The sequence below is a fragment of the Melozone crissalis genome, unplaced genomic scaffold, assembly GCF_028551555.1.
Source record: "Melozone crissalis strain CALT ecotype California unplaced genomic scaffold, PUWL_Pcris_2 ptg000018l_1, whole genome shotgun sequence".
Taxonomy (NCBI): Eukaryota; Metazoa; Chordata; class Aves; order Passeriformes; family Passerellidae; genus Melozone; species Melozone crissalis.
In genome coordinates, this window is record NW_026535796.1 from 20,217,625 (window position 1) to 20,244,650 (window position 27,026).

The following is a 27,026-nucleotide window of genomic DNA, read 5'->3' on the forward strand; positions in this document are numbered from 1 at the left end:
CAGAACAAAGAATCAGGATTTTTAATGAATTCATTAGAGTGCAGTTGCTGGAAATAGATCCATATACATTTTAAACACCAATCCTGTGCCTCTGGATTTATTTGTTGCAGCACAGAAAAACTAGATGTGCGCTTAGGGTATGACCTGTGCCAAGGAGAGCAGGAGTTCCTGCATAAGAGGAAGAGAGTTGTTGCTGGAGCCCTGAAAAGGGTTCTTCACCTGGAAAGAGATCTACATGGACATGAGGTGTGTGCTTTGGAATCCAAGCATGGGGTGTGGGTCTACTGAATTAGGATTGGCACAACTCCCCTCAAAATTTCTAGTAATATTTGCTTGTTGCTAACAAACCCATTGATTTGAATGGCACCAGAGCAGAGGCTCTGAGTGTGGCATATCCCAGACTCATGTAAAATTTCAGCTCAAGTATTCATCCCTCCAATCTTTTCAATGGGCCATATTACAAGGATGTAATAATACCACTCTTCAAACACAGTTTCCAACAGCATGGTGCTGCAAGTCAGAAAGACATGAGGCATTGTCTCAGATACAGCCTAGTAAGGCAACCCAAACCAATAGGAAAACAAGAGTATTGGAAATTCACCTCACAAAAATACTTACAAAATCAGTGTAATGTCACTTCTTTAGACTTACTTTTTATCTTTCTTCATTCTCAGAACACTTCTTACAAAAAGTGAGCATTTTTTGTGGTGAAGAAAGAACATTAGAACATTTTATAACAAGCTGAAGTATGTTTTGTTGCCAAGATCCAGGGTGACTTTTTAAGGGAAAACTTATTTTCTTACTGGAATTGTATTTGTTAAATGAACGCTATCCAAAGAATCAGCAGCATTCAAAAAACTTCCTTAATCCATTTTAACTGCATTTATTGCAATTTGTTGTTGTTTGTAAAGAAATAATGTAATTATCTACTTTTAATCATTGCAATTCCAGTTATTGGGAGCAAAGGTAAGAAGGAAGTTTAAAATGACTGCATATTCAAACTCATCCAAGCATTGAGGTTAAGAGTCTCTGGAGGTTAATTTCAGAAGGGTACTGGTAAAGATTGGCTAAGTGGTGATTTAGTTCATTGTCCTCCAATGAATCTGCTGAAGAAATTCTGAGAGCTGTAATTAGACTTTTCCAAGTAGCAAGGGAGTAACTTTCTGAGAATAATCCTTGTGTTTTGGACAGGTCCCAGTAATAGCTGTTATGGCAACAGGTGGAGGTCTCAGAGCAATGTCAGCTATGTTTGGCCACCTCTTAGCTCTTCAGAAGCTAAATCTGTTGGACTGTGTCACCTACCTCACTGGGGCTTCTGGCTCAACATGGTACGTATAGAAAATGAGATTGGATTTGGAATGACTGTGACTACTTTTCCACACAGCAGGAAATGAATCTCTTTCAGACTTACATTGTTAACAAGTGAACATAATTCCCTCGTGAAGCTCTTACTGTTGGCTCTCAATTATGAATTCAGTTTGAAGAGAATCTGACTCACTGAGTTTCTTTAATTAATTGAAGTAACTGTGTAAATATATCAATTTTCCAATATCATCTAAATAAATGGATGATTTTCTAACATTTCTGCTCCTTAGGACCCTAGCAGACCTGTATGAGCATGCTGACTGGTCACAGAAGTCTCTCGAGGGGCCACTTAAAGCAGTAAAAGAACAAGTGACAAAATGCAAACTCAACCTTATGTCTATAGACCATCTGAAGTATTATCACAAGGAACTTGCTGAAAGGGCAAAAGCAGGACATGTGCCATCTTTTACAACTCTGTGGTCACTTGTTCAGGAGATGTTCTTGCATGAACGGGTAGGTACATGGTCCTGCCACACATCTGGGAAACACCACTTTCTTTAGAGCCTTACTCTTTGAGGGCACGATGTAATGTGTGTAATAAATCCAAAGAGACTGAGCCATCCCAATGTGGTTTGTGAACTATGACAGAGGATCTCGTGGTCAGGATTTTTCAGAGTAGATAATCATTTGAAGGTGCCTCTGTCCTAGGATGCCCAACAGCTAGTGACTTCAGTAGGCAAACTCCCAGAAAGAACTGAGGAATTCCCAGCCCCCACTCTCCCTGAAAAGTCAGATTTTTAAAGTCTGCTTCTAGTTTGACATTTGAAAGTTAATGTGTCCTGATGTGAATATTAATCTCAACTTTAATAAAGATCCATGGGATGCAAGCAGTCAAGGCACTTGGATATTCTAACAAAGAAGTTACTGGGTACCCAAAAGGCAGCCAGGAAGGAAAGTGCAGGAAGGAAAAGATCTCTTAAGAAAATGTGACTTACAGATTCCTCTGTGTTGTAAAATATCTGTTATCAATCTTTAAATTTTTACTTGGGTAGATTGTGCCAGTGTTATGCTCTTGCAGAGGTTTACTGTGATTTTTTTATCTCACTGATTAGCCAAGAAAGTACAAACTCACAGACCAGCGCAAGGCACTGGAGCATGGACAAAACCCACTGCCTTTCTATGCAGTCCTCAATGTGAAAGAGGAGAAGTTTGGTACTTTCAAATTTAGAGGTAGGTGTTCAGGGAGTTTCTTCTGATTCTGGGTATGGATTAAAGAGGATTTGGAGGGAGGTGTCTGTGTGGGGACAAAAAAGGGGGAATACATCAGTTTTTTGCCCTCACTCAGTATTCATCTTTTAATAAAATGTTTGTCTTTTTTGCAAACTGCTTGGTTAGAAAGAGCATGTCTGCTGGAAAGCATCCTAAGAAATAAACAGGACATTAATAAAAAATCAGTGAAATCCTATTTTTGCAACAGACACTGTGAGTGAGTGTGGGCAAATAATCTAATCTTTTGCTGCCATATCTATAAAATGGCTTTGATGCTTCCTTAGTTTCTAGGGGCGCTGTGAAATGTAAGTGTCACTTCCTAAATATGGCACTGATGAGGGTATGAGAATGGAGTGGAATATGATTGCTGTGGTGGGTGTGATATGACATCCTTTGACTGGATACAGGCCACACTCGACAAAAGGTGTTAAAAGCAGGAGATACTGGAAAGAAAAGCAATTAATCCTTATATTTGTTTATGTTTACAACTACTGTTCTACTGTAATGCCTTTGCAGGACAGCTTGAGCCAGGAAACTGCACATCCATGCCACACTGTAATTTCTAATGTGATGTTGATGTGTCTTCAGACTGCTTTGTTATATCTTGTAGGCTGGCAGTTTTGGGTTAATAGAGCTTTCATGCCAGTCACTCCTTGCAATTCACACCACTCTTGCATGAAGTACAGTTGGTGCTCTTGATTTAGAGAGACAAGTGTGATCCCAGAATCTTTATATAGAAATAAATATCTAAGCATTTGAGCTGAATGTTAGAGCTTTCTGAGTTGAAAAGGCTAGTTCCTTTGGGTTGTAAATAATATCTCAATTTTTAGGGAAGTAGACAGTGGAGCTTGCAGTACAAAAGTGCAGATAGTACAGAGCTGCTGAGACAATCAAGATCCTTGGGAAGATTTGGGGGTTTTATTTTTATTGCAGCAAACATCTCTCATGTAAATTCTTTGTAGAGTGGGCAAATTTCTCTCCTTACGAAGTGGCCATGCCAAAATATGGAGTCTCCATTCCTTCAGAATATTTTGACAGCGAGTTCTTCATGGGAAGGAGAGTGAAGAAGCTGCCAGAATCTCGTATCTGCTATCTGGAAGGTGAGATAGCAGTGCTATGTAGTTAATCACAGCCTTGTAGAAAGTGTGATATTTGCTAGCCACAGGCACACCGCTCCTTGCCAGCCCTTCTGCTTTAGGTCTTAAATCAATGGGCTTTTTACCCTTTCATACGCTTCTGATCTTTGTGTGTCTTCTTTCCTTCTGTCCTCCCTTTTCACCTGGGTAGATTTGGAAAAGTTGCAGCATAGTTCCTGTTCCATTGTCTAAACCAAACAAGATGGTGGAAGAAGCAAGTTGAGGAAATAAGAAGTGTTCCTTCCCTGATCAGCCTCCAACTCTTCAACTTCATAAACTATAATTCTAGATGAAGCATTACTGGGGTAGAATTGGAATGGGCTGAGAATAAAGCATGTCATCTAGAACAAGGCAGGAGCTACCTGAGCTTTGTGGCTTGAGGATGTCACTAATCTTCTCTGCCCATAAGGATGAAGGAGGGCCTTTTGACCTCCAACAACTACTTTGACTGGCCATTTTGCCACCAAAGGTGAAGAAAAAGTAGCTAGTAGAGGAACCTATCAGTCTCAGTCCTTAAATCCTTATAAGTGTTTTAGTTTTGATACCAAACACAAAGGTAGAGGATAAAACCCCCATATTTATCTCGCTGTGGAGTCTGATAGAGATTCAGTTTGTTCCTCATGTAAGTACCTGGCATAGAGTTTAATGAGGAAGGATAGTTCTTTTCCAAAAGCAGACTCACAGATGGAGCCAATTCTATTTTGAACCTGGACCAGCTGCACTCCACAGAAACAAAACATGCCTGGAAGGAAGAAAATGAGTCTTAGATCGATTTAAATAATAAATCAGTTTAAAGAAAGCCTTTATGCTTACATGGCTTCACCATGCTTTCAAAGCCTCCTTTCTCTCACAGGTACACAGGAAACTTTCTACAACATCTTTTGGGTGACTGATACCTCTTATTCTGTTACTCCGTACTATGCAGTGAATGTTCTGTGTGTAGTTACCTCCTGAGAAAGAGCACTGAAGTGCTTACACCACAGTGTTTGAAGTTTTTGAGAACTGCTGCTTAGTTGTGTCATGATGGAGTCAGGCTGGGTGGGCTAATAATGTGTAGCATGGATATTTACAATAGTCAGGGGTTAACATGTGGTAGTGCAGTACTTTTCCCATGTGGTTTGACTTGCAGGTCTTTGGACAAACATCTTTACTAGGAATTTGCTGGATGGCTTGTACTGGTCCTCAAATTCAAATGAATTCTGGGAGCGATGGTCCCAAGATATGGTAGATATAGGTAAGAGTTTCTAAAGAGTTGCCTCATTGTGGATCTTCTAGCATGACTTTAATCTGTATCACAATGATTGCTACGTCCTTTTCTCTTCTCTCTTTTCCCCAGAGGCATGCTTCATGTTAGTACAAATGTTTTTCATTTAAAGTTTCCTCATGGTCTGCTAAATGGCTCTGCCTGTTACTGCAAATAAGAAGCTTGGCTTTTACTTGTGATTGAAAGTACAAAGCCAGCATGTCATTTGAAAGAGTAAAACACAAAAACTGTGCCTGCTTTAAAGAAAACTAAATATCACTTTGGTAAATGATGTGGGTCATGTGCACATGTTTTCCAGCAGCCTGCAAGAAACAGGGATGAGAGTGACCCACAGGAAGACAACAAGGGCAGCTAGCCAGCAGAGGTGTCTGACAGGGCAGATTGCTGTTGTTTTTTTCTCTATTTCATGGCTTCTTCTCTATTTCAGAAAAACATTCTCCTGAGGAAGATGTTAGTGTTATTGAGCCTCCATCTTGCTTGTCAGGAAAGTTGTATGAAATGTTTCAGGACATCATGACCAAGCGTCCACTGCTGGGAAAGTCTCATAACTTCCTGAGAGGCTTAGAGTTTCACAAGGATTATATCCATCAGAAAAAATTTATTGAATGGAAAGGTAACTGCAACAAAGAGTTAGCTGCACTGTGCAGGTAACATCTCAGATTTTGTTTTTTAGAAATGGAAAACTCATATTTGTTTCAGGGTTTGGAAATTGGCTGAGTTGGACCTATATTCGTGGTATCTGTTTCTTTAGGGTAACAGGTTAAAATTAACTAGTCTATGGACTGCTCTTTCACTTCCAGAAGATACCTGTAATTTGGGTCAAGAAGTGCTTTTCTACAGGAATTTTGTCGCTCTGCATAGGTACAGTAGTAAAAAGATTTAGGAAGGGCAGAATCTTTTGAGGTCAAGAAACAAAGGGAACACCAGAAGCATAAAATAGCAGGTTATTATGTGGATCAGATGAAGGAAAGGACTAGTTGCAAGCATGTGGTTTTCCATATATTTGGTGTTTCTGCCTGATGAATTTACCATCCAGATACCTGTCTTTAACCCCTCAGAAACACCAAAATCCAGCTACAGAAATTTAACATAAGTTTAGACTTTAAATGTTAAAAGAACAGATGTATAGACTTGATTTAAAAATTGAAGAGCCATTTTCTTTGGCCCTTGCTGTCTAGGCAGGCAGCAATAGTTTTATCTCAAAACCTATGAAACAATCTGTGAAATGATAGCAAGGTGATGGAGCTGAGATGTTCTGCATCATAAATCTTCCTATAATCCCAGCATCTTCATATATTCCATGAACATGTAGCAATTTGGGAGTACCCCACATTATTGAGGTTAATCTGACTTCAGCAAGAAAGCACACATTCTCTGCCTTCTCTGAGCCCTCCTCTTTGGCAAATTGCATTTTCTCTCCCATTTTAGGCAAGTTACAACGTGTTTTGTCCCTCTCTGCCCTTGCTACAAAGTTTGCTGACAACGTGGAGAGATAGTGGTGCATTTCTGTGGGTTAAGGCAGAGCCCACAGTGTGCTATCTGCTTTTAAAATGTTCAGTAAGCAAAATGTCTGTGTCCTAAAAGGGTCTGCACTAAGAAAACAAGTGAAAGAAGGAGAAAAACAAGTAACATAAGAAGGGTGGGTGAGAGAAGGAACAAGCAAGTAGCTTCAGAAGGTGGATGAAGGATAAAATTGACAGTCAGTAAATGTTAAAAAAACATAACTGTCCTTATATTTGCTGACAGTTTTGTAAAGACAAATGGGTAGAAGCAGATTTCAATGAGGATGTTGAGGAAGTGAGCATAGGAACACTAACGACTATCAAGGTAGATATTCTACAAATAAAGTAAAATATGTGGAAACCATGAAATCCAGAGTGGGAAAAGGGAAACTGAAAGTCTGGAGTGGGAAAAATTATCAGGTTTTCCATCTTCTTTTTGCTGTCTGTGTAAGATCAAGCTAAACCCAGGTATGGATCCATCTCTAGGAGTAAGAGGAGATGCCAGGTCTGTGAGCAGAAATGAATCTTGTGGTAGATGAAATCTTAAGAATAGAGCTTTGTTTTAGAGTCTTCCCTGAAGCTCAGGTTATCTGACATATTAAAACAAGACTTTCCATGCCTAATTTTCTTCATGAGAAATTGAACTAATAATCTGGATTTATCTTAATGCCTTTTCAGTAGTATTCAGGCTTCAAGGGATATTTCTGAGACAGGATTTCTTTAAAATTTCTATTTGGATGTGGGATGAAAGAGGGGATTCTCACAAGAGAAGTGTCTACTTGTAGTTCACATACACAGTCATGAATAAATGCTGCAAAGTTCCATCTCTGTGATAAGAAAACAGTGGTAATGGAATTTCATCTAAAAAAGTTCACCAGGCCAAGTAAATCTAAAAAGTGTGCTCTGTTTCTTCTGTGAGGGACTGTAAGCAAATGTCTCTTATTACAGTTGAATCTGTGAATTCTCAGCAGCCTTGAATGCTAAAATAAGCACATTTCGTAAAGACTTGACAGGGAGGGAATGGAAAAATTATGAATTATTACTTCAAGCTGGTGTGAAACATTCCAGGCTATGGAAAAAGCTACATTTACTCTGCATGGTTTAAATCAACACTACAGAATGAGGCCAAGAAAGCAGAGCAATTGAATGAATTGAAATGCTGAAACTTAGCAACAGTATTTGTGTGATCAACAGTTTCTTAAAATGCCTAAACATAATTATTTGAAGCTCAAGTATTCTGCTCTGGGCTTTGCTGCCTCATTTTGTGAACTTGAGGAACACTCTCAAACCACTATTTTGATAGTTAAAACCGTGGCAAAATGTTCCCTGTTCCATGGGACTGAAAGTGCACTAGAGGAACAGTAAAGCACTTGCTGTCTACATGGCAAGCTGGGGAAGTTGCTAGCAGACAAGTAGGAGTCTAGCTATCAGAAACTGGCTTTAGATTTCAACTTACCAGTTGGTGTAATCCCCTTTTGGCATTAATGTGAGGTTTAATTAATTCAAGCAGTATTTTAAGCTGTTGGTAGGTGATGTTGTATGCATGATGTGGTATTTTTTTACAGCGTGACTGATAGTTAATATGACATCACTGAAAGCAAGTTGGAGCCAGACTTTTCTACCTGAAAGAGGGGTTGAAGGCAAAGCCTGAGAAGGCAAAAGCAAAAAAAGAGCAATGCAGAAGTGCAATGATGTATTGCATTTGTTAGTTGTGTTGCAACACTGTGAAATTGTTTTTGTTGTTTGCATTTTTCCCAGTTCTTAGGGGGAAAAATAATAATCTGTTGAAGTCTGTATTCTGTGAAAAATGACTCCCCAGAGCAGCTGTGAGGTCAGTGGAGTCTGTGTCTCACCTGTCCTCTGTCTGGCTGCCCCACAGCCTGCCTTTGTGAGTGTGCCTGGGAGAGTGTGGAAACAGGCCAGGTGTGTCTAGATGTGCAGATTGAAGGGCATGCTCCTGAGGCTGTGTTTGTGGGCTCACGTTCTGGAGGGAGGTGATCCCAGTCTGGAGGGTAACCAAGGAGCTGCCCTTAGCACATAGCACAGACAGAATTACTCACTTTCTTTCCTAAAAATGCACCACTAACTATATTAAAATGTTTTTCAGACACTGTGCTGGATGGTTTCCCTAACAATCTGACACCACTGCAGAAGTATCTTTGTCTGATAGATGTTGGCTACTTCATCAACACCAGTGGTGCAGCACTTTTCAAGCCAGAGAGGAATGTCGATGTCATTATATCCCTTGATTATGGTTTGGGACATGTGTTCAAGGTGAGAAAATTAACTTTGTGCTTTGCAGAGTAAAACTCTTCTTGTCTTATTAAAACTTTTAAGTAAGTGGCTGTCTAAATCTTAATCAAATATCACCATACCTTGAAGGAGGAGAGAAACTTCCTTCAAGAATGGAACTATAGAAACTGTTAGGCTCTCTTTTCTGTGGGGGATTACAACATATACTTCCTATAATCCTCAGGGAGTTGCAGTAACGATTGTTTGCTGGAGACATGCCTGTGACCTCTCCTGGTCTGTCATGGTGAATTCTGAGTGTGACTTTGGGTCATTCACTTGGGCTTGTAAAAAATGTTACAGGGTAATAAAGTGTCATTGTCTGACTTGGTTGAAAGTAAGGTTGTACTGTGGCTACTTTGGACTACGCATTCCATAGTGTTTCTACTGCACTACACATTCCATAGTGTTTCTAGGGAATGAGTTAAGATGCCATTGTATTCCAGGATACCTGAGTAAACCTGATTATTGTTTTAGAGCTTTAACTCTGTGCCATTCTGTGTCCACAGCAATTAGAGATGACATACAAATATTGCAAGATACAAAATATCCCATTCCCCAAAGTGGAGCTAAGTCCAGAAGAAGAGAAGAACCCAAAGGAATGTTATATATTTGCGGATGCAGAGGACCCCAGAGCACCCATAGTAATCCATTTTCCCTTGGTGAATGACACCTTCAAGGAATTCAAGGAGCCAGGTAAATGCAGTCAACAGAACTGTAGAGCACAGTCAAGAGCACTGTGCTCTACCCCCAGTATATGTTACATGTCTCGTGATGGGAGGCAGAAGAGCGGCCTCCATACTCCTGCTGGTTGTTCTCCACTTGAAAAGCATGGAGGGCACAGTCCTGGGCAACTCAGTGCCACAGTGGCTCCTCCAGCCCTGCCTGTGGCAGATGGCTCATGTCATTGTCCCTTGGAGCAGAGCTGCAGGTCCTCCTCACTTGCGCCTGCTGCCATGTCCTGCCAAGGGAGATGTGCAGAGTGCTGGAATTTTTTCTGGCACTGGGATGAGGGAGAGTAAAGAAAGGCCCAGAGAGCTGTGGGAACAGGGAGATAAGGGCGTCCTGAAGGACCTGCTGGTGGGGGCTGGGGAGCCTTGGGCTATCCAGCCCCAGAGCTGGCCCTGCACCCCTGTCTTCCCCAGGCTGCTTGTGGTGGAGAGTAAGGTGACAGGGGTGAGCTCCTTCCAGCTTTACCCAAAATTCTATTGGGGCCCATAGTGGGACCAGAGCAAAATGGAAGTCTCTGAGGGAGCGTTTGGGAAGGGTAGGAAAAACAGCAAAAAGTAAAGGTACTTTTCTGCTCTGATATTCAGTGATGCTCAGTGAATATGTACAGTAAGAGCTAAATCAAGAAAATCACATTTAGAAACTCAGTGGATGAAAAGAGGAGATACTCTTTAGAGGGAGCTAAACTTGTTCAGTGGAGACTGGAAATGGTCCAAATGGCAATGTAGGGTGAGATCCAACCGTTCAGCAGTGGGTGGCAGGTAAAGCAGGTGAAGATTTTTGAATCTCTCCGAATGAAAAATAGATGAGGTGCTGCAGAGCAGAGCAGCTGTTGCCAGTTCTCTGCTCCAGGCCTAAGCTGGTGAGCTCTGACACTCACCTGCGTGTCTCTCAGCAGTCACTGATTCATCCATCAAGCTGACAACCAGCAACTGATGTGGGTGGTTGGAGGAGGGGGTCCTTGGCAACTTGCTTTCATGGATCTCAAGTTTAACAGTGGAGCTTTTTTGTTCCTAGGGGGATGAGAGACATCTTGTGGAATGTGGGTAGATATTTTTCTTGTTTTTAACTATTTACAGTCTAAAAGGACTCAGCCTGTGAAGTGCTCATTTGCAGTGCAGCAGTTACAGACTCTGCTTTGGTGTGCTTGAAGCAGATGCAGCTTTATCTGGATGTGGACAGCATAGATAATACATCTCTCTGAGTATTGTGAGGCTCAGTGAAGCAACATCAGACGCTTCTAGTGGTAGTCTGTGCCTAGCACCCTGAGATCACACTGTTCAGAAACCACTAGGTTAGACTAAGACCTGCAGTGTCTCAAGCAGGTGACACAATTCTTGCATCTTTTTCATGAGGTTCTGGTTGAAATCATAAGGAGTATTTCAGCAGCCAGTTTGTAGCCCTGCTGAAAATCATCTCATATTACATTAATGTTTTGGGCATATTTGATTCAGACTGCAAGGAGATAGGCAAAAAAAAACAAGCGAAAAACTGAAGCAAAAAAATTTGTAGAAACGTAAATATGAGACTGCTGAAGTCCTCAGTGCAGGGAATTAGGGGGTCCTTTTAAACAAAAGCATTGACATGACAGGGAGTATGGATATTGCCAATTCCAAGAGGCAAAACCTGAGGCCAGACTGGAGTTTGCTGAGAGTCTGATGTAGGATGCTCTGGTCCCTCTGCACTCTGCAACAGGCAGTCCTGTGTGCTTGGCATCACAAGGTCTCCTTGTGTGTACTGGGCTGTCCACTCACTCTAGCTGGCAGACCTGCACTTGTCACCACTAATCCAGGGGCAATCATGGATTTTTAAAAGTGTTCCAGGTGTGTGTCTTTGTCTGAGAATCAGACTTACAGGATTTGGAAATGGATATGGACCCATGGGCGTGCTGCCTAGGAATGATGTCTGCAGGGGCAGGACAAGGAGGAATTTGGGCCAGCTCTGCTGAGGGATTTCCAGGTCTGAGCTTTAGCAGGAGGGAAAGGAGGAAGAACCAGAAAAACAGACCAGAAATGGTTCTTTCAAGCTGTGGAGTGGGTTTGCAGTATTTCCTGGGGGCTGTTTTTAGCAGGGGGTCCTGCCAAGAAGATCAGTCCCCTACAACAGTGTACTCCAGATTCATCTCACTGTGGTGGTTTTCTCTTTCTCTGCAGGAGTGAGGCGTGGTCACTCGGAGATGGAAGAAGGCAAAGTAAATCTGGAGAACAACTGCTCACCGTACTACCTCATTAGGCTAATTTATTCCTCTGAAAATTTTGATAAACTTGTGAACCTGAGCAAATACAACATCCTCAATAACAAAGACCTGCTTCTCCAGGCAATCAGGAGTGCTGTAGAACGAAAGAGAAGAAGGAGGACTGGGAATTTCCCCAGCTACTCTGGATACCCCTAAGCTGGGTATCCAGCTTATTTTTGCCCTGTTCCCCACTGAAGGCTATGGCAGCACAGCACATTGCAACACATCACAGTCACATTATAACACATCACAGTGTTCATTGTTTGCAGAAAACTGACCAAACCTGTACATTTCTCACCTTGCCATGTTCAGGCTCCCAGCTTTCAGAAGGGTTTATTTTATCTCCTTCCCCTACATTTTCAGACCACAAGAGTCTCACAATGTGGTCTTTCTTATTAAGAAATTAGGGTCCTGGTAGGCAGAGACCTCCCAGGATCTCCTTGATGTTACAGTATATGGTGGTGGTGATAGTTCTTTGTATGAGCCTGTCCTTTCAGCCCTGAGCCCATTGTTGGTGTCCTTTCAATACTTGATTACAGATCAAGTCCTGGCCATTTGCATTCAGTGATGTCCAGATTTTCAGATAGGCTGAGCAACTAGAATTTGCACTGAATTGGTGGGATCAGCTTTGAAGTCAGGCATATATATATATGTGAAAAGCAGCCAAACTGCAGTGTGGACAATTGCACTCTGTCTGGCCTATTTCCCTTGCTGATTTAGAATTTATTCCTTTTTTCTATTCCCCTGCAAGACTTTGGCATAGAAATGCTGCTCCAGATGACCACAAAGGGGGCAGTTACATTTCAAAAGAGAGGGCAGTAGCAGCAGTGAGTGAGCACAGCTCCTTCGAGCATCGGCTGCAGAAAAAGTTCTGCATAAAGCACATGTGATTGCATTGATTTATATCAGCAGTGCCTTTTTTGATTATAATGTCAAGAGCCTGAAACAAGTTTTTCATAGCAGAAGTTTGAGAGGAATAATTACCATAGACTCAAGTACATTTAATTTAGTGGTGATAATTGAGACGTAAGCTGATTCTCCTTACAGATATAAACTGAATGTAGGACAACATAACTCATGAACAGAGTGCAGAGCCATTGTATTTTCACACACAGAAGATTTTTCCCTTTATAGTCTTCTACCCCTAACATCACAGGCAAAGTATTTTTAATAGGTGCTACATAAAATAGAGCACAAATTTAAAAAAAATAGGACACACATTTTCCTCCTTGCTCGTGGAAAATATTTGGAAAATGACACCTGGCTTTCATTTCCTCTGGAATGCAGTGAGAGACTTTGCCTTGAGCTAGAAGCTTGGAAAATCTTTATAGCCCTCCACGAGATTAAAAAGATCATAGGGAAGGATGCTGAGCAATATAAAACAGAGCTTCACAGAAGTTGGGGAAGTTTGCAGACTTCCTCACACTGAAGGATTTGGACCTGTTTCTGAATTATTTTTTCCAAATACAGCATATTCATCAAGACTTCCAAGGAAAATCTTACATATTTCTTCTGTGTTGGAAATATACTTGAGATCTAGAATTAGTCGTTCTTGAAATCCAAAATCAGACAAAGAACGAGAAAGAGGGGTCTGTCTTTTTGGTATACACAGACAGTACTGAAGCTCTAAAGAGAGAGCATTTACAAAAGACATGATTGCCTGAAGCCTGCATCTACTAAATGCTGCTTCTGCTGCAATGGCTGAGGCTCAGCAATGCTTCTTGTACAATGTTTACTTGCTGAGCTGAGGAACACCATCCAGAACTGAGGAGCCTTAACGGCTGGAATGCAACTGTACCTCAAGATTCAGATCATGAGAAGTTAACAACTAATCAGATACTGGCTGCAAGACAGAACATAAAGAGCCATTTTGAGTTGGGATTTGATCCAGCTGGATCTGTTACCTTTGCTCAGGAGAGCAGCATGTCCTGGCCCAGCACTGTGTGGCACATACAAGCCCACATGGCTCTGTGCACACATGTGCACAGGGTGTGCAGCATTTCCATGCTCCTCTGGCTGGTCCTAGAAAGCTCTGATGCTGCAAAAAGATATTGCTGTTGTGTCCGTGGGCTACAGAGAACAATATGTAACCCTTGTGAACCTTGGCAGCATGTACCCAGCAGTGAAGCAGCTTAGCCACACTGAGAAAATTTGATTTTGGTCTTACAAAATGCTCCACAGACTAACAACTAGAGTATGTTTGGTGCATTCATAGTGCTGCTAATACAAACAGAAAGGCCCAGTAAAATGTGAAGGAGCCACAAAACCGCAAAGGTTTCAGGTAACCCACAGCTGGTGGGGAATTACTGTTCTGAGGGACTGTTAAACCCTGTTACAAAAGGAGGGTGGGAGGGCAGGAACTGTGGGTGGGGAAGGTGGTGTGACTCTGCTGGGAGAATTATCACCAGAGATTTTGCCAACACTTAAATCAGGTTGGGAACTGCTGCCTAATTTTAGAGCCAGCGGCACAGACAGGCATGTGCCCCTTCATTTCCTTGGTGCCCCATGTGGTACCTCTGTAGCCTTAAATTATAAAAGCTTTTTCAAATATAGTTTTGCATTTCAGAGCCTGAAATTATGTGAGGGCTGTATCATTGCCCATCAGAGTGTCTTTTTGTTTCATTTTGGTTGCCTTTTTGTTTTTGTAACATGATGTGGGTGTGGCATATGGGAACGCGGTTTAGTGGTGGACCTGGCAAGGCTGGTTTAACAGTCGGACTGGATGGTGGTAGAGGTCTTTTCCAACCTAATTGATTCTATGATTCTGTGACATTGGAGGAGTCAATGTCATAGAATCATAGGAACTCCTCATAGAATAGAGGAGTTGCTGGTTTGATGGTGCAGTAGGAGGACCTGGAGGGCATTTGTGAGGACAGAGGCTGCTGGAGAACTCTGCAGGCTGGAGGGACCTACACCTCACACAGTCTTGTCTGTGCAGCTTGTGGGAAGGGCTGGCTGGCACAGGGTGTCCTCAAAGCACTCCTGAGCTCGGGTTCAGAGCATGCTGACTTGCACTGCCCTGAACCACAGAAATATAAGGTGTAGTTTCAGTGGTGTAAGGCTGATCAGACTTGTGCTCAGAACTGGTCCTTGTTCCCTTTAGGGTAAACATGGAGTCTGAGTGCCTCCGAAATTTTGTGTTGCTGTTCCTCAGAGGCTGTGGTTTTGTTTTTTTCCTTGTCCCCATTCTTGCCTGGCCTAGTACCACATGTTGTGCTGTGACCGAACAGAGTGCATGGAAACCAAAGCAGGCACTTCCAGGAGAAAGCTGCCTCTCTCTGCATCTCACCAAGAAAGGCATGTGCCATACTTATAAACCAGGCCTTGCTGCTCTGGTGCTGTGTTTGCTTAACCACTGAAGATGGATGTGTGCCTGCCAGAAACCTTATCCGAAATGCACCCCAGATCACTGCTCTCTGATGAACATTTTGCTGGAAAAAAACCCAAAAATACAGAGCTTCCTATCTGCTCTCAAATACAAAGGAAATGAGACTGTTCTTAAAACTATTACCTGCTCTTCATAGAAATTGCTTGCTTGTGTCTTTTAACTATTTAATAATATATTAATTAAAAATAAAATATTGCAAAAGAGCACCAGACCCATGGAAGTTCCTTATGCGCTTAAACACAAAACAAGGCTTTTTCCAGATGTATAAGCTCTACCTATGCTAAATGCCTGCTGAGAACTTCACAGGGCTTTTACTGGTTTCAAGATTGAATGGAAGAAGTCTGGGAGATCTTCTGGCTTACAAAGGTATGGAGAACCTGGAACAAAATCTACCTCCTGGGGTAAAACCCTTTCAGTGGAATGGCAAAAGGGGGTGAGGGGGCAGCTGTACTGAGCCACAGCTAAGGCACATCTTTGTTCAATTACATGGTAAGTTTAAAATACTGAAGCTGTTTTAATTTTGGTGTTTCGTTGTTTTGTTGTTTATTTTTGTTTGGTTTTTTTTGGTTTTTTTTTTATCAGTTAAAAATGGTTAACAATAATGAAATGCATCAGCTTCCCATTACTTTGATGTGCTGGGTCTTTTGTTTTTCATGACAGATAGCAGCTCCAGCTGGGGTAAACAGAGGAGAGCGATGGACTAGCCAAAAAAATGAAATTAATAGCTCACCTATTGGATGCCTTGGCTCAGAAACAGAGATAAGTAGGGGGAAAAAATATGTGTTCTTCCCTATGATTACACCATACCTTAGCATGGGAAGCTTGCTATCTGGGGACTAGAATTCCTGCTTGCTATCCTACTTTTCTTCTCCTTTTACACTGAAACACATTGTTCATGCCTTACTTAAGTTTCAGATTCCATTAAAAATGAGTAATGCTGCAGGACTTTTTTTCCTGGTATCTTCATCCAGAAAGAATTGGCAAATAGAGTATGGTTGGTTAATGTGTTGTAAAAAAGATTGTGGAGACCACAAAGTGCTGTAGGAAGTATATAACATTATCTTTGGCTACAGGGACCACCCAAGCATCATAAATCTATTCTGTTGGTATCTGCAAATCTACTTGCACATGGCTGTAGTTAACTCACAGATGCACCTCATGCACTGCTCACTGCTCCCCATTCCTGTCTCACAGAATTATTTCATGTGAGCAGTCTGGCTTAAAGGTCCCCCTGCCCTTTGGTTTAGTACCTTGGAGTAGATAACACTTGGGTAATAATGGCAAATGACAAAGTTGTTGTACACACAAAAGTATACCAGATGGAATCCTGTTTAATTATATTTAAAGATTTTATTAGATTAAATACATAATTTTAAAAGTTCAGAGGAAAATCATTAATTTAAAACATATTAATACATTTCCAGAGGGATGAGTTAAGTTATAATTGTCTGCAATTCATTGAGGCAAATGTCATTTTTCTCTTCCTGCTTTTAGTAGAGAGGGAAGCAGTTTTGTTTTATTTCCACTTTGTTCTAGGCTTAGGGTGGTGATTGGGGCTTGTGTCACTGTGGGTTCATATTTCTTAAAATCTCTGGAAATTTCTGCAGACTCTCTCTCTGGTTTGATTTTGAAGGAAGGTGTTCTCCTACAAAGAGAATGCATCATCAGAAAATCAGGTATAATCTAGAGGAGTTTAAGTCTGTATATGTAAGGACTCATTAAGTGCCTAGCTCAGCATCAAAACTCTGCCCAGCTGTGCGATGAGGATTTCACATCATAGCCTTTAAGGTTTGTACAGACTCCAAATGCAAGAAAAATTATTTAAACAGGCCAGGTTTCTGAATTTGGCTGTAGCTGTCTTTTCCTTGCCTGTGTCTCCCCTGAGCCTCCTTTCCCCAGTCTCAACAGCCTCAGCCCCCTCAGCCTCTCCTGGCAGGACTTGTTCTCCAGACCCTTCTCCAGCTTCATTGTTCTCCCCTGGACACCATCCAACTTTCTTGAAGTGAGCAGTCCAGAACTGAACAAAGCACTCAAGGTGTTTCCTCACCAGTGCCAAGTACAAGGGGACAATCAGTGCCTTGCTCCTGCTGGCCACGTTCCTTTTGTGACATTAGTGACAGAGGAGCAGGACTGTTGGACCTCAGGGCAGTCTCTCTGTAGGTGGCTGCTACCTGAGCACAAAGAGCACTGACATCTGTTCAGCTTTGCAGCACAAAGCCCATACCTCAGCAGTGAGCCTTTGCTGCTTAGTCTTTCAGCAGAGTCCCTGTCTGGAAAACCCCACGCTCTTTTCTGGGAGGTCTCTGTGTTTGAAAGGAAAGTTTGCGCCATCACTGTAGAATGGGATCTGTTACCATGTCCTACAGAGTAAAAAAAAAAAAACCAAAACAAAGAAAAAGTAACATTAGAAGTAGAGTTTGCCACTTCTGGTCCATAACTATTTTCTCTGACCATCATAGTTATAATTATGCTATGGCTTCCTTCCCAGTAAGCCACTATGTGGAGAGATGTCCAGAAGAGATCTAGATCAGAAGAAAAGCTGTTGATCGAGATCCAAAGCAGCTCCTTAATAAAAGGACAAATACCACACCCCTAGCAGAGAATAACCTGATGTTGGCCACAGTACAACTGCAAGACGGCTTTGCAAGTCACCCTGGACATTCCTCTGCCTGGTCACTACATCACAGGTAGGAGGTGACTTGTCTATTGCTTTCTAACAGAGGCAAAAAGGATGGCTCAAAATGCCCCAAACTGAGGACATCTTGTCATTCTCTTCTCTTTCTCTTACCATCACTTGCTAAAAGCACAGCTAATTCTTGAAGGAAATGAGAACATACCTATATTATTCTGTAGTGATTGCAGCCAGTCCTCCATCAGTGTCTGAGAAGGTGCTGCAAGGAAATACTCTGCCCCATCTCTCAGCCTGTAAATAAGGATAGGAAAAGGTGAATTCTAGTCAGTTTTGCCTTATACCTTCTGTGTTTGTGAGTGTGAGACACTCCAGTTATGCCTCCTAACAACATACAGCCTTGGGTGCCTGTGGGCAGGGTGCTGCACGGGCTTTTGTTTGTGCCCTTCTCCATAAGACTCACCGCAGCATGAAGGCGTTCTCCTTCCTGCTGTAATTCACCAGCCTCTCACATTTGGCACCAGAAATGCTGAGGGACAGGACTGTGGATATGTTCTGAAGGGGGATAAAATTAAAATGAAATGTCTTCTGCGTCCTTTCTGCTAGGATTCAATTCCATACCAGCCGGCAGGCAGACTACACACCCATCTCTTTATGCTTCTAACTTTAATCCTAGGATCACTGAATAGGGTGAACCACAGAGGAACCATGGACAATTGCATTATATCTTGAAGGCAATCCTTGAATAAGATATGCCTTAAAAGAAGTATCTTTGAAAATTTCTGGAAGCTTGTCAGTCTGTTTTCAGTTGTATCGGTTGAATAATTGCTGAATTTTCACTCAGCTCACATTTGAAAGGGAACAGATCACCCCAGCCCCAAACCAAATGTGACATTTAAAAATTCATTTTTACATATGTAGACACAAAGTTTGCTAGAAAGATTAAAAAACCAACTTACCTTAGTTGCTTCTTTGTCATCATCATAGAAATCAAGCTTTAATCCATCAAGTTTTACATAGAAGGATTTCCAAGACCTTGAGTGTGGCTATATGAATAGAAAAGGTAATAAAATTCAGTTGTGAGGTATATATTTTATAGGAAAATCTTATAGTGAAATCTTTCACATGCACCTTTCATAGGAAGCCAGGATCTGTTGATATTATGATCACAGAAGTTCTCACAGTCATTGTTATCTCTTAGAAAAACAGGACCTGCTATGGTTTCTGTGTGAGTGATTCAAGAAAGGGTCTTTATGTGTCAGAACTGAAGAAACGACATAATCTGGTTCAAGCAAACTCTATACCATGTGGTCAGCAACATTGCTGAAGGTGGATAATAAAAGTTATGTCTAATTTTCAGCCACTAAAACTCCACATTTTTCCCTAGCTGGAACACCAGCCCCTGCCTGCTGGTCACAGGCTAATTTTATCAAGTGTTACTATCTAATGTGGCCGTTGAATTCTTCATTTACTAAGCTAACCCCAGTGGAATGCTACTGAGCAATGTGCAAAAGTAACAGCTATTTCCAAGCCCAATTATGCACTACTGAAACTTAGCCTAATGCCATGAGACTCCTCTTGATAAAGGATCCTTGACTTATATTCATATTTTGTTGTGCCAGTGAATAAAGTTGACAATTTGGTCATTCAGAGAAAAGGAAGGAAACAGTTCTGAGGAAGGTTAAGTCATAGCTTTTCTTGTTGGGGGATATGGAAGTTCAGTATCTCTGAACACTAAATTCTGTGTGCCCAGAAGTGAAGAAAAACTAAATTTCTCTTCAAGAAGATGGAGTCCCATACCAGATTCACCTTTTAAAGGAGGTCTTTCAAGTTAAGAATTTCAGAGGAAATATTCTATGGGGCAAATAATCCAAGACAACTTGTTTATGTGCAAACACTCAGCAAAAATGGATGTCTGTAGATTGGTGGTGAGTAGTAGAAAATTTCCTGGCCTGTCATGATTGTTAGGCTACTGCTTTGAAGTGTTATTATTTCCCAGGATAAGAATTTAGATTTCAGTTTCATTCAAACCTGTATTTAAGAAACCAATTCTTCAAAGATAAACAGGACCCTAAATCTGTTCTAGCACAGCTAGAAATTACAAATATTGGGAGCATGAGACTGAGGGCTTCCGCTGCTGACAAACTATCGCAAACTGTTACAGGATCATGAAGTTTTAGGGGTTTTTTGTGGGTTTTTTTTTCTTTTTTAGTTTTTTTTTTTTTTTTGGGTTGTTTCATTTGGGTTTTTTCCTTCTAATTCAGTTGAAATATTGAAACCAGTTGCTATATTGTTTATAATTAGGAAACTGTAATTAACATGTTCATACAGCCTAGACTTTGGTTTATAAATTCATTAACTGTAGACAGACCCTGTTCTACATGATATTTCTGTGAAAGGCAAAAATTCCATTGTCTCTTTCTCTGAGAGATCAGGTACTGCCAAAGCCAGAGGACACTTCCTCATGCATTTTAGGGACAGCTGAAGCAAACCCACACTACTCAGCTCCTCTTCAGCAAGAGCTTATCCTGAAAAAGTCAGAGCAGATCTGGACTATAACTCAAGGAGCAATGAAATAACCCAGAGTGGTGGTATTTATTTCTACCTGTTGTCTTCGTGGAAGGAGCTGGTCGCGCTTCTCTAGGAAACCCTCCATGTTCTGGAGACTTGCAGAAACCTGGGATATACAAGCACAATGCTACTTAACTTTAAAATGGCCCCTAGGCGCCTATGTTAAATTTATGAAGGTATTTTTTAGATAAACTCCATGCAAAGAACGGATCTCTGGTTCCTCTAGCCCTTACATTGACAGCACAGCTGGAAATCCTCACTAGGTTGCAATTGTGTGTTTGACAGACCACCTAAATGAAGAGAATTCAAATCCTTCTTGAACAATTTACTCATGAAATTTTCTCTACCTTAGTGTGTTAATTGACTAATATTATTTTTATATTATTACTTGCATTCTACAACTTAAATTGTTCAAGTTATTCATACCCTCCCCACAACTGCTGAGTTACACCAGTACACCAGTGTTGTACTGGTACACTTGGGTATCTAACAAACATGCTCCTCTCAAAAGTAGAGGAGTAAAAGGAAACAGCTTTATCTGCCAATGAGATAACAGTGAATTTCCTGCCAGGGTGAGCAAATAGGAGCTTTTGGTTCTAATCTTGCACCTGGTCAGCTCTTTGACAAGTGTGCCATGAAGTCCTGCCTCTCTCTGACTTCTAAAATGAGTGGACACTAAGCATGCCACCTCACACAGAGGCCATAGGTAAATCATTCTCTGTGTGAGACATCATGTGTTTTTAAGTGCTCTGCTCAGTATTCAGCAGCAGGAATAGCTTTTAGTTCAGGAAGAGAAAAACAGAAACCAATATAGGTGTTAAGACCAAGGTTATAAAGCATAGTAAATTAAAATCAGTTTTAAGCTGTACATCAACTGTCTTTGTGGAAAGTGTTTGAATTGCAAAGACACATAAAATGCTTCTTGTTTGAATCCAGGAGTGTATCCATCAGGATGCTACTGTATGGTGCTCTTTGTGACTTTCCTGTTATTGCCTTATTTAACTAGCACAGGATAGTGGTTTTGTGAGGAGAGAACCAGAAATTCCTGGGACTTACTGAAGATGTATTCTTTAATCTCTCCCAAGAGGAGCTAGACAGCAGTAAGTTTGGTGAGTTATCTGGTGACCTTTGTCCAGGCTCGGGTGGTGTTGCTGTTGGTTTGGTCTGCAGGCTGGAGAAAGAGGAGCCTATAGCATCTTTTTCCTGAGGAGATCTGTGGTCAGTGGCTTGGGATTCTGACACATTGCTGCTGAGTTGTTGGCTTATAGGAGGAGGAGATAAAGGAGAGCCTAAAGAACTGCGACTTTCTAAAGATGCAGCCTGTGGGCCCACCGCCTTTGGTGTAGCTGGAGTGATAATCTCACCAAGCCTTGTCTCAGCTTTCATTTCTGTTTTGTTGCTGGTCTGCGCTTCAGGGACTTCCGAGGAAGTGAATTCTTGGAACCTTGTTGGAGATTTTTCAATGGGAGAGAAAATAGTTTCAAGTGGGACCCTCCAGGACACGCTGTGTGCGGGCACAGGTGGCAGTGGCGTTGTGCTCTTGGTCTCTGTCACTTTTGGTGGCGCATTCCTTTTGTCAGATGGTTTTCTTCTCAGAGATGGAACCCGGACAATTTTGCCTTTATCCTTCTGCTCACTTTCTTCTGTGTCCACTTGTTTCAGGAGATTCATCTCTCTCTGTAGGACAGCAGTATTAAATTTTTTTTAAATTGCCTTCATGCATTCATGAATACCTAAGATTTTTTTATTTTAAGCAGGAAAGGTTTTCCAAATAAACTGTCTCCTGGCACTGAATCTTAAGGCCTGCACCTCCACTGGCATTTTTAGAGTTAGATCTGAATTTAATTGCTGTGTGCTAAGCATTATTTTGTTGTCCAAATCATGAATACTAGTGGCAGTTAACATCAAATATGGTGAATTCTGTCCTTAATAAGTTCTCTGGAGGCTGATTTTTTTAATAAGCTAGGGAGAAACTGTGCTCCTCTTGTGGCACTGCTTCTTTAAATTTTCTGTAAGAACATTGAGTATCCAGGGTGGTTCTAGTGGAAAATTTCGGCAGGAAGAGGTTTGTCCCTTCAGTAAGCCAAATTTCAAGTCACTGAGCAAAAACCAGATTAATTTTCAGCCTAAAGGCAAACACAACCACTATGTTTTTCTGGTTGTTTCAGGAAAATAATTTTAAAAACCTCCCCCCAAATGAAAGAGAACCTGAGAGGCTCACTGTATTAATATCTTTGGTATTTAACACAATCCATTGTAAAAATCTTAAGCCAGAAGGAAAAAGGCCTATCTGTGCATTGGTCTCCATTTATTTTCAGACCTTTGCTATCCTCTGTCACTTGCAGGTGGCTCCAGCTCCTTACTGAAATTCTGAATGAAGTAAAATCACTCCATCTGTGTAGCAAGGGTTCACCCTGTTTCTCACACCCTGTTTGCTGGAGCTGGCAGAAGAAAGTTTGCACTTCTCCCCTATAGCTTTTTCAAGCTAGCTGGTCTCTTTTGATCCACATATAGGTCTTGCTATGTCTGAAATATTTCAGCTTTGGTTTCTCACTTACCCCATCTCTTACATAGAGTGACATTCAAACAATCAAATGACCCACATCATCTTGTTTCATGCACAGCTCATCAGCCTTCTACTACTCACCTTGGTTTTCCTGCTGAGCTGAGCAAATTTCTCTTCCTGTGCTGCAAGCATCTTCTCAAAATCATGATGTTTCTTCAATAATTCCTCTACTTCAGACACTGAATCCTGAATGGAAAAATTGCCACATACAGAAGTCCAAAATCAAGTCCATCAGAAGAGATCACACCTAAGATTTTCAGATTGATCCATTCTATTAAGCCAAGTGAAGGTTCTGAAAATTTTGTAACTGGATGTCTAAACTTTTTTCACTTGTGTATGAAGAAAATCTGAATTTACATTTTAAAAAATGGTCTATATCTTGCAGTCTGTTTGCTGTGAAGGAGAAAAAGGGCTCAAATACCAACCTTCCCTTTTCTACAAGGCCATGTAGTACCATGGCTTCCAGCTATAACTGTTTTTGTGCAGATTGAGTACTTGGATTCTGGCTTGTGCTGCACACAGTTTGTTCCTGCCCTACAACAAATGCATCTGAGACTTCTTTCATGTCCTCTGAGTTTCTGATACTCAAGTTCATGACTTTGTTTTCCAATCGTATAAATTATAGAAGACAGTCAACAATGAGAAAAAAAAAACCTCAGCAAAACAAACAAAAATATGGATGCTAGTGTTTTAAAAGGAATTTACAAACTAGCTATAAACGTGCCTGTGTAAAACATTCTACCACTTAATGGGAATAAAAAGGTGGGAAAAGCCCCCTTTTTTCCCTACAAGATGGGGAAAACTTCTTTTTCCTTTTGAATCAGGCTCTCAGCAAGACAGGGAAGGTTGAACCTTCTGCAAGTTATTTGAAAAAATGATCTGGAATCCTTCCAAGGCTTCTACTACCCCCTGGAAGCCACAGCTTCCAGGAGCCCATCACCATGTCAAATGCAGCAGCTGCCCTGGGCTCACGTCTGCAAGAGGACAGAGCTCCTGCCCTTTCTAATCTCAAGGGCTCATTGCTGTTGAGATTGTGATTACTTTCAGGCCTGAGCTGGCCCATGAGCCAGGCCCTCTGCACACGCTAAGAGGCACCCAGTGCTCAGTAATGCTGCAGGGTTGTTACTCACCCCATAGGATGGGTCTGAAAGAAAGCTCTCCTTGGCAGCCAGCCACGCTTCTGCTTGTTCAAGCTCTCTGCGGAGCAATTGGATCTCCCAGTTTTCTTCATATAACACTTTCCTCATGTCCCAGCTCTCCTTTACCTTCTTCATCAGCTCAGACAGCTCTAACAGTTTTTCTTCAATCTAGAAAAAGAATATTTGTAATGCCAGGAGTTGAAAAATCCAATCAAACTTTCACATGACAGTCAACTATCTGGCAGTCACTAATCTGCCTTCATGATTTAGAAGATGATCTCTAGATAATTTTGTGGTGTTAGCATAATTTAGAAAAGATGTCTGAGTCCTCTTTTTGCTACTTGAATTAATTCATCATGTAAATTGTGTAGCTAGATAATACAACTTTAGGCATATTCCACATACTGTATGACAAATATTCTGCCATATGATTTCCCAAGATGAAACTTTATATCTCACTATGAAACTAGTGAGAACTGGGAGATTCAACAAGTGCATGCACTTATGGCAAGGCAACAATGGAGACACTTCAACTGTGGAAAGTTTTCTTGTTCTTTCTACAACAGAAGTAATGTGATCTTGCATAAATTCTGAAGATGTTTTCCATGGCGTGATCTCTGGATCTACAGACAGTGTCTTGGGCAAAATCTAAAGATACACAGATTACTCAATCACAGAAATGCTAAGATTCTTGCCCCTTTGGACATTTCTGAAGAATTACATCTCTTCTGGTGAACTCAGGGACATTAGCAGTGCAAGGTGATTGCATTGTAATGCAGCACAAGAACTTTAAAATGTGTTTTCTTTTACTGTGTGTCACATGAAATACATAGCTTTTAATAGCAAAGAACCCAATTGTCCCATTTAGTTCTTCTGTTCTGAGAGACAAAGCTGCACCTCCTGTCTGTTTCATCTCTTTGTTCACTCTTGTTTGTAAAATATTTAACCCTTCAACACACCTCTACAGACATGAAATGCCCCTTCTTCATCAGGTCACCTCCTGCCTGCTGCATTTCTTCATATTTCAGCCACTGCTTCTCTATCTCGCGCTTGTATTCCTCGTGGCGCTTGATGAGCAGCTCCGCTCCCAGGACATCGTTTGCCAGTTCCTCAGATATCACCAGAGCATGCATCTCGTTGGCCCAGGCCCTACAGAATGGGGAAAAAGGGTAAAAAGGGGAGGAATCTGAGTCTGCTGGACAGTTGGAAATGCGTACATCCCATGGCTGTGGATACATGTATGCAGACTTTTATTTGTTCACAAAAGATATTAATATTGTCCAGATTTTGCCTGGGATAGAGTTAATTCTGATCTTAGTAACTGGTACAGTGCTGAGTTTTGGATTCAGTATGAGAATAATGCTGACAGCCCTCTGTTGTTTTGGCTGTTGCTGAGTAGTGCTCACCCTAAGCCAAGGGTGTCTCACCAGTGAGGAGATGCACAGAGAGCCGGGCAGGGGGAACAAAGCCAGGACAGCTGACCTGAATGGGCCAAAGGGATACTCCATCCCACAGAACATCACAGCCCATATATAAACTGGGGGGAGCTGGCCAGGAGGGACCAATGGCTGCTTAGGGACAGGCTGGGCACTGGTGAGTGGTGATGAGCAACTGTATTGTGCATCAATAGTTTCTGGGAGGGTTATTTTTCCTTTTTCTTTTTTTTTTTTTAAGAAATTAATCATTACTATTATTATATTTTACTTTTTTCTCAATTACTAGAGTGTTCTTATCTCAACAAATGAGTTGCTTTTTGTTTGTTTGCTTGTTTTTAATTTCTGATTCTCCTCCCCAACCCACTGGGAACCTGGGGGAGTGAGTGGCTTGGCTTTGCTGCTGATTGGGAGGGTTAAACCATAGCAATATACAAATATGTTCATGAAGGTTTATAAATCTGGGGGATTTATAATACTCCCAGTGCTGTTTCCATACGTAGCCTATTAAAAATAAAGATGTAAATCTGCACATACCAAAGCATTGTGCATTCAAATTCTCAGAAAGAACTAACTGCAATTGCCTAGACTACACAGTTTAACAGTATTTTTATGCATTGTAAAGGACCACACATGAAAGTACTTCATGTGCACAAAGAGCATTCATGGAAAGAAGCATATTGATAGATACTTTTAAAGAAACATTTTCTCTCCATAACTTTCAGCTGGCACAAACTTACTCATGATTTACCTGAGCTCAGGATCTATCCCTTAGCATAGTAAATGTCCAATAGTCAGTGGTAACCATTCCACTCTCTTTATATTTCTACTCCTGTCACAGGTGAACTTTTTCATTACCTATTCCAGGAGATTACCTTTAATGCAGCTGTTTTGAATCTGAGAAAAAGGGGCACTCGTGTCTATGCAGGTGTACAAATTACTTCACTATCTAACCCTACCTTCCTACAGAATCAACAGCATTTTCAATTGAAATTGTGAAACTACCAAATTTATGCACAGGGATGGAATTCTCCAGGGGGCTGTTTAGGGACTGTCTAGGAATTGGTCTAAAAGAAGTGTCTTTGTCATGCACACTGTGCTGAGGCATCATGGTCACCTCTGATATCTGGTAAATTCCGTGAAGTGCTGTTGAGGAGATGCCATGGATTATTGTTCAAAGAGATTTGAAAGCAAGCTGCAGAGCACCTGGGGCAGGAATCAAATAACTAACAGCTATAATTTAGAAAATCCTCTATGGGAAAGACAAGAAATAAGGCCCACTGCCAAACTCAAGGGGCCAATACATACATCAGCTCCCTGCAGTCATTGAAGTAGAGCTGGACTTGTTCTGCCTGGCTCAGTCTTGCCTTCCTCTCCAGAAACTTTTTGTCCAAGTTTTCCCAGCACTCATCCACATCTGTGAGTCTCTCCATGATGTTCTCCTTTACTTGAGGGTACGTGCGGCTGAGGTGCCAAGCGTCTCCTCGAATCCGTTCCAGCTCTTTCATGATGACTCCCAGATCTCTCTGGAATGGAGACAGAATGGATTGTAAGACCAAGTCACTACTTA

General features: G+C 41.4%; 2 protein-coding genes across 4 annotated transcripts in view; one reads left to right on the forward strand and one right to left on the reverse strand.

The window, feature by feature from the left end:
- LOC128936996 (acyl-coenzyme A thioesterase 1-like) overlaps positions 1–14,070 on the forward strand; it is a 56,670-nt gene extending 42,600 nt beyond the window's left edge. The window contains exons 14-23 of one of the 3 annotated variants that reach the window (XM_054276308.1): positions 111–246; positions 1,192–1,328; positions 1,596–1,818; positions 2,418–2,535; positions 3,537–3,674; positions 4,840–4,944; positions 5,402–5,587; positions 8,584–8,750; positions 9,275–9,461; positions 11,648–14,070. In XM_054276308.1, the coding sequence (XP_054132283.1) occupies positions 111–246; positions 1,192–1,328; positions 1,596–1,818; positions 2,418–2,535; positions 3,537–3,674; positions 4,840–4,944; positions 5,402–5,587; positions 8,584–8,750; positions 9,275–9,461; positions 11,648–11,886 (1,636 nt within the window). In that variant the 3' untranslated portion in view covers positions 11,887–14,070. Of the gene's footprint in view, positions 1–110; positions 247–1,191; positions 1,329–1,595; positions 1,819–2,417; positions 2,536–3,536; positions 3,675–4,839; positions 4,945–5,401; positions 5,622–8,234; positions 8,563–8,583; positions 8,751–9,274; positions 9,462–11,647 lie in introns of those variants that run through there. The other 2 variants (XM_054276309.1, XM_054276310.1) reach the window with 2 other exon arrangements.
- Positions 14,071–16,503: 2,433 nt separating this feature from the next.
- Positions 16,504–27,026, reverse strand: part of SPTBN5 (spectrin beta, non-erythrocytic 5) — an 89,459-nt gene continuing 78,936 nt past the window's right edge. The window contains exons 57-67 of the mRNA XM_054276192.1: positions 26,765–26,982; positions 24,983–25,172; positions 24,015–24,191; positions 22,966–23,070; positions 21,375–21,995; positions 20,353–20,424; positions 18,707–18,793; positions 18,211–18,302; positions 17,956–18,041; positions 17,343–17,478; positions 16,504–16,763 (exon numbers count right to left, since the gene is read on the reverse strand). Coding sequence (XP_054132167.1) covers positions 16,589–16,763; positions 17,343–17,478; positions 17,956–18,041; positions 18,211–18,302; positions 18,707–18,793; positions 20,353–20,424; positions 21,375–21,995; positions 22,966–23,070; positions 24,015–24,191; positions 24,983–25,172; positions 26,765–26,982 — 1,959 coding nt within the window. The 3' untranslated portion in view covers positions 16,504–16,588. The remainder of the gene's footprint in view (positions 16,764–17,342; positions 17,479–17,955; positions 18,042–18,210; positions 18,303–18,706; positions 18,794–20,352; positions 20,425–21,374; positions 21,996–22,965; positions 23,071–24,014; positions 24,192–24,982; positions 25,173–26,764; positions 26,983–27,026) is intronic.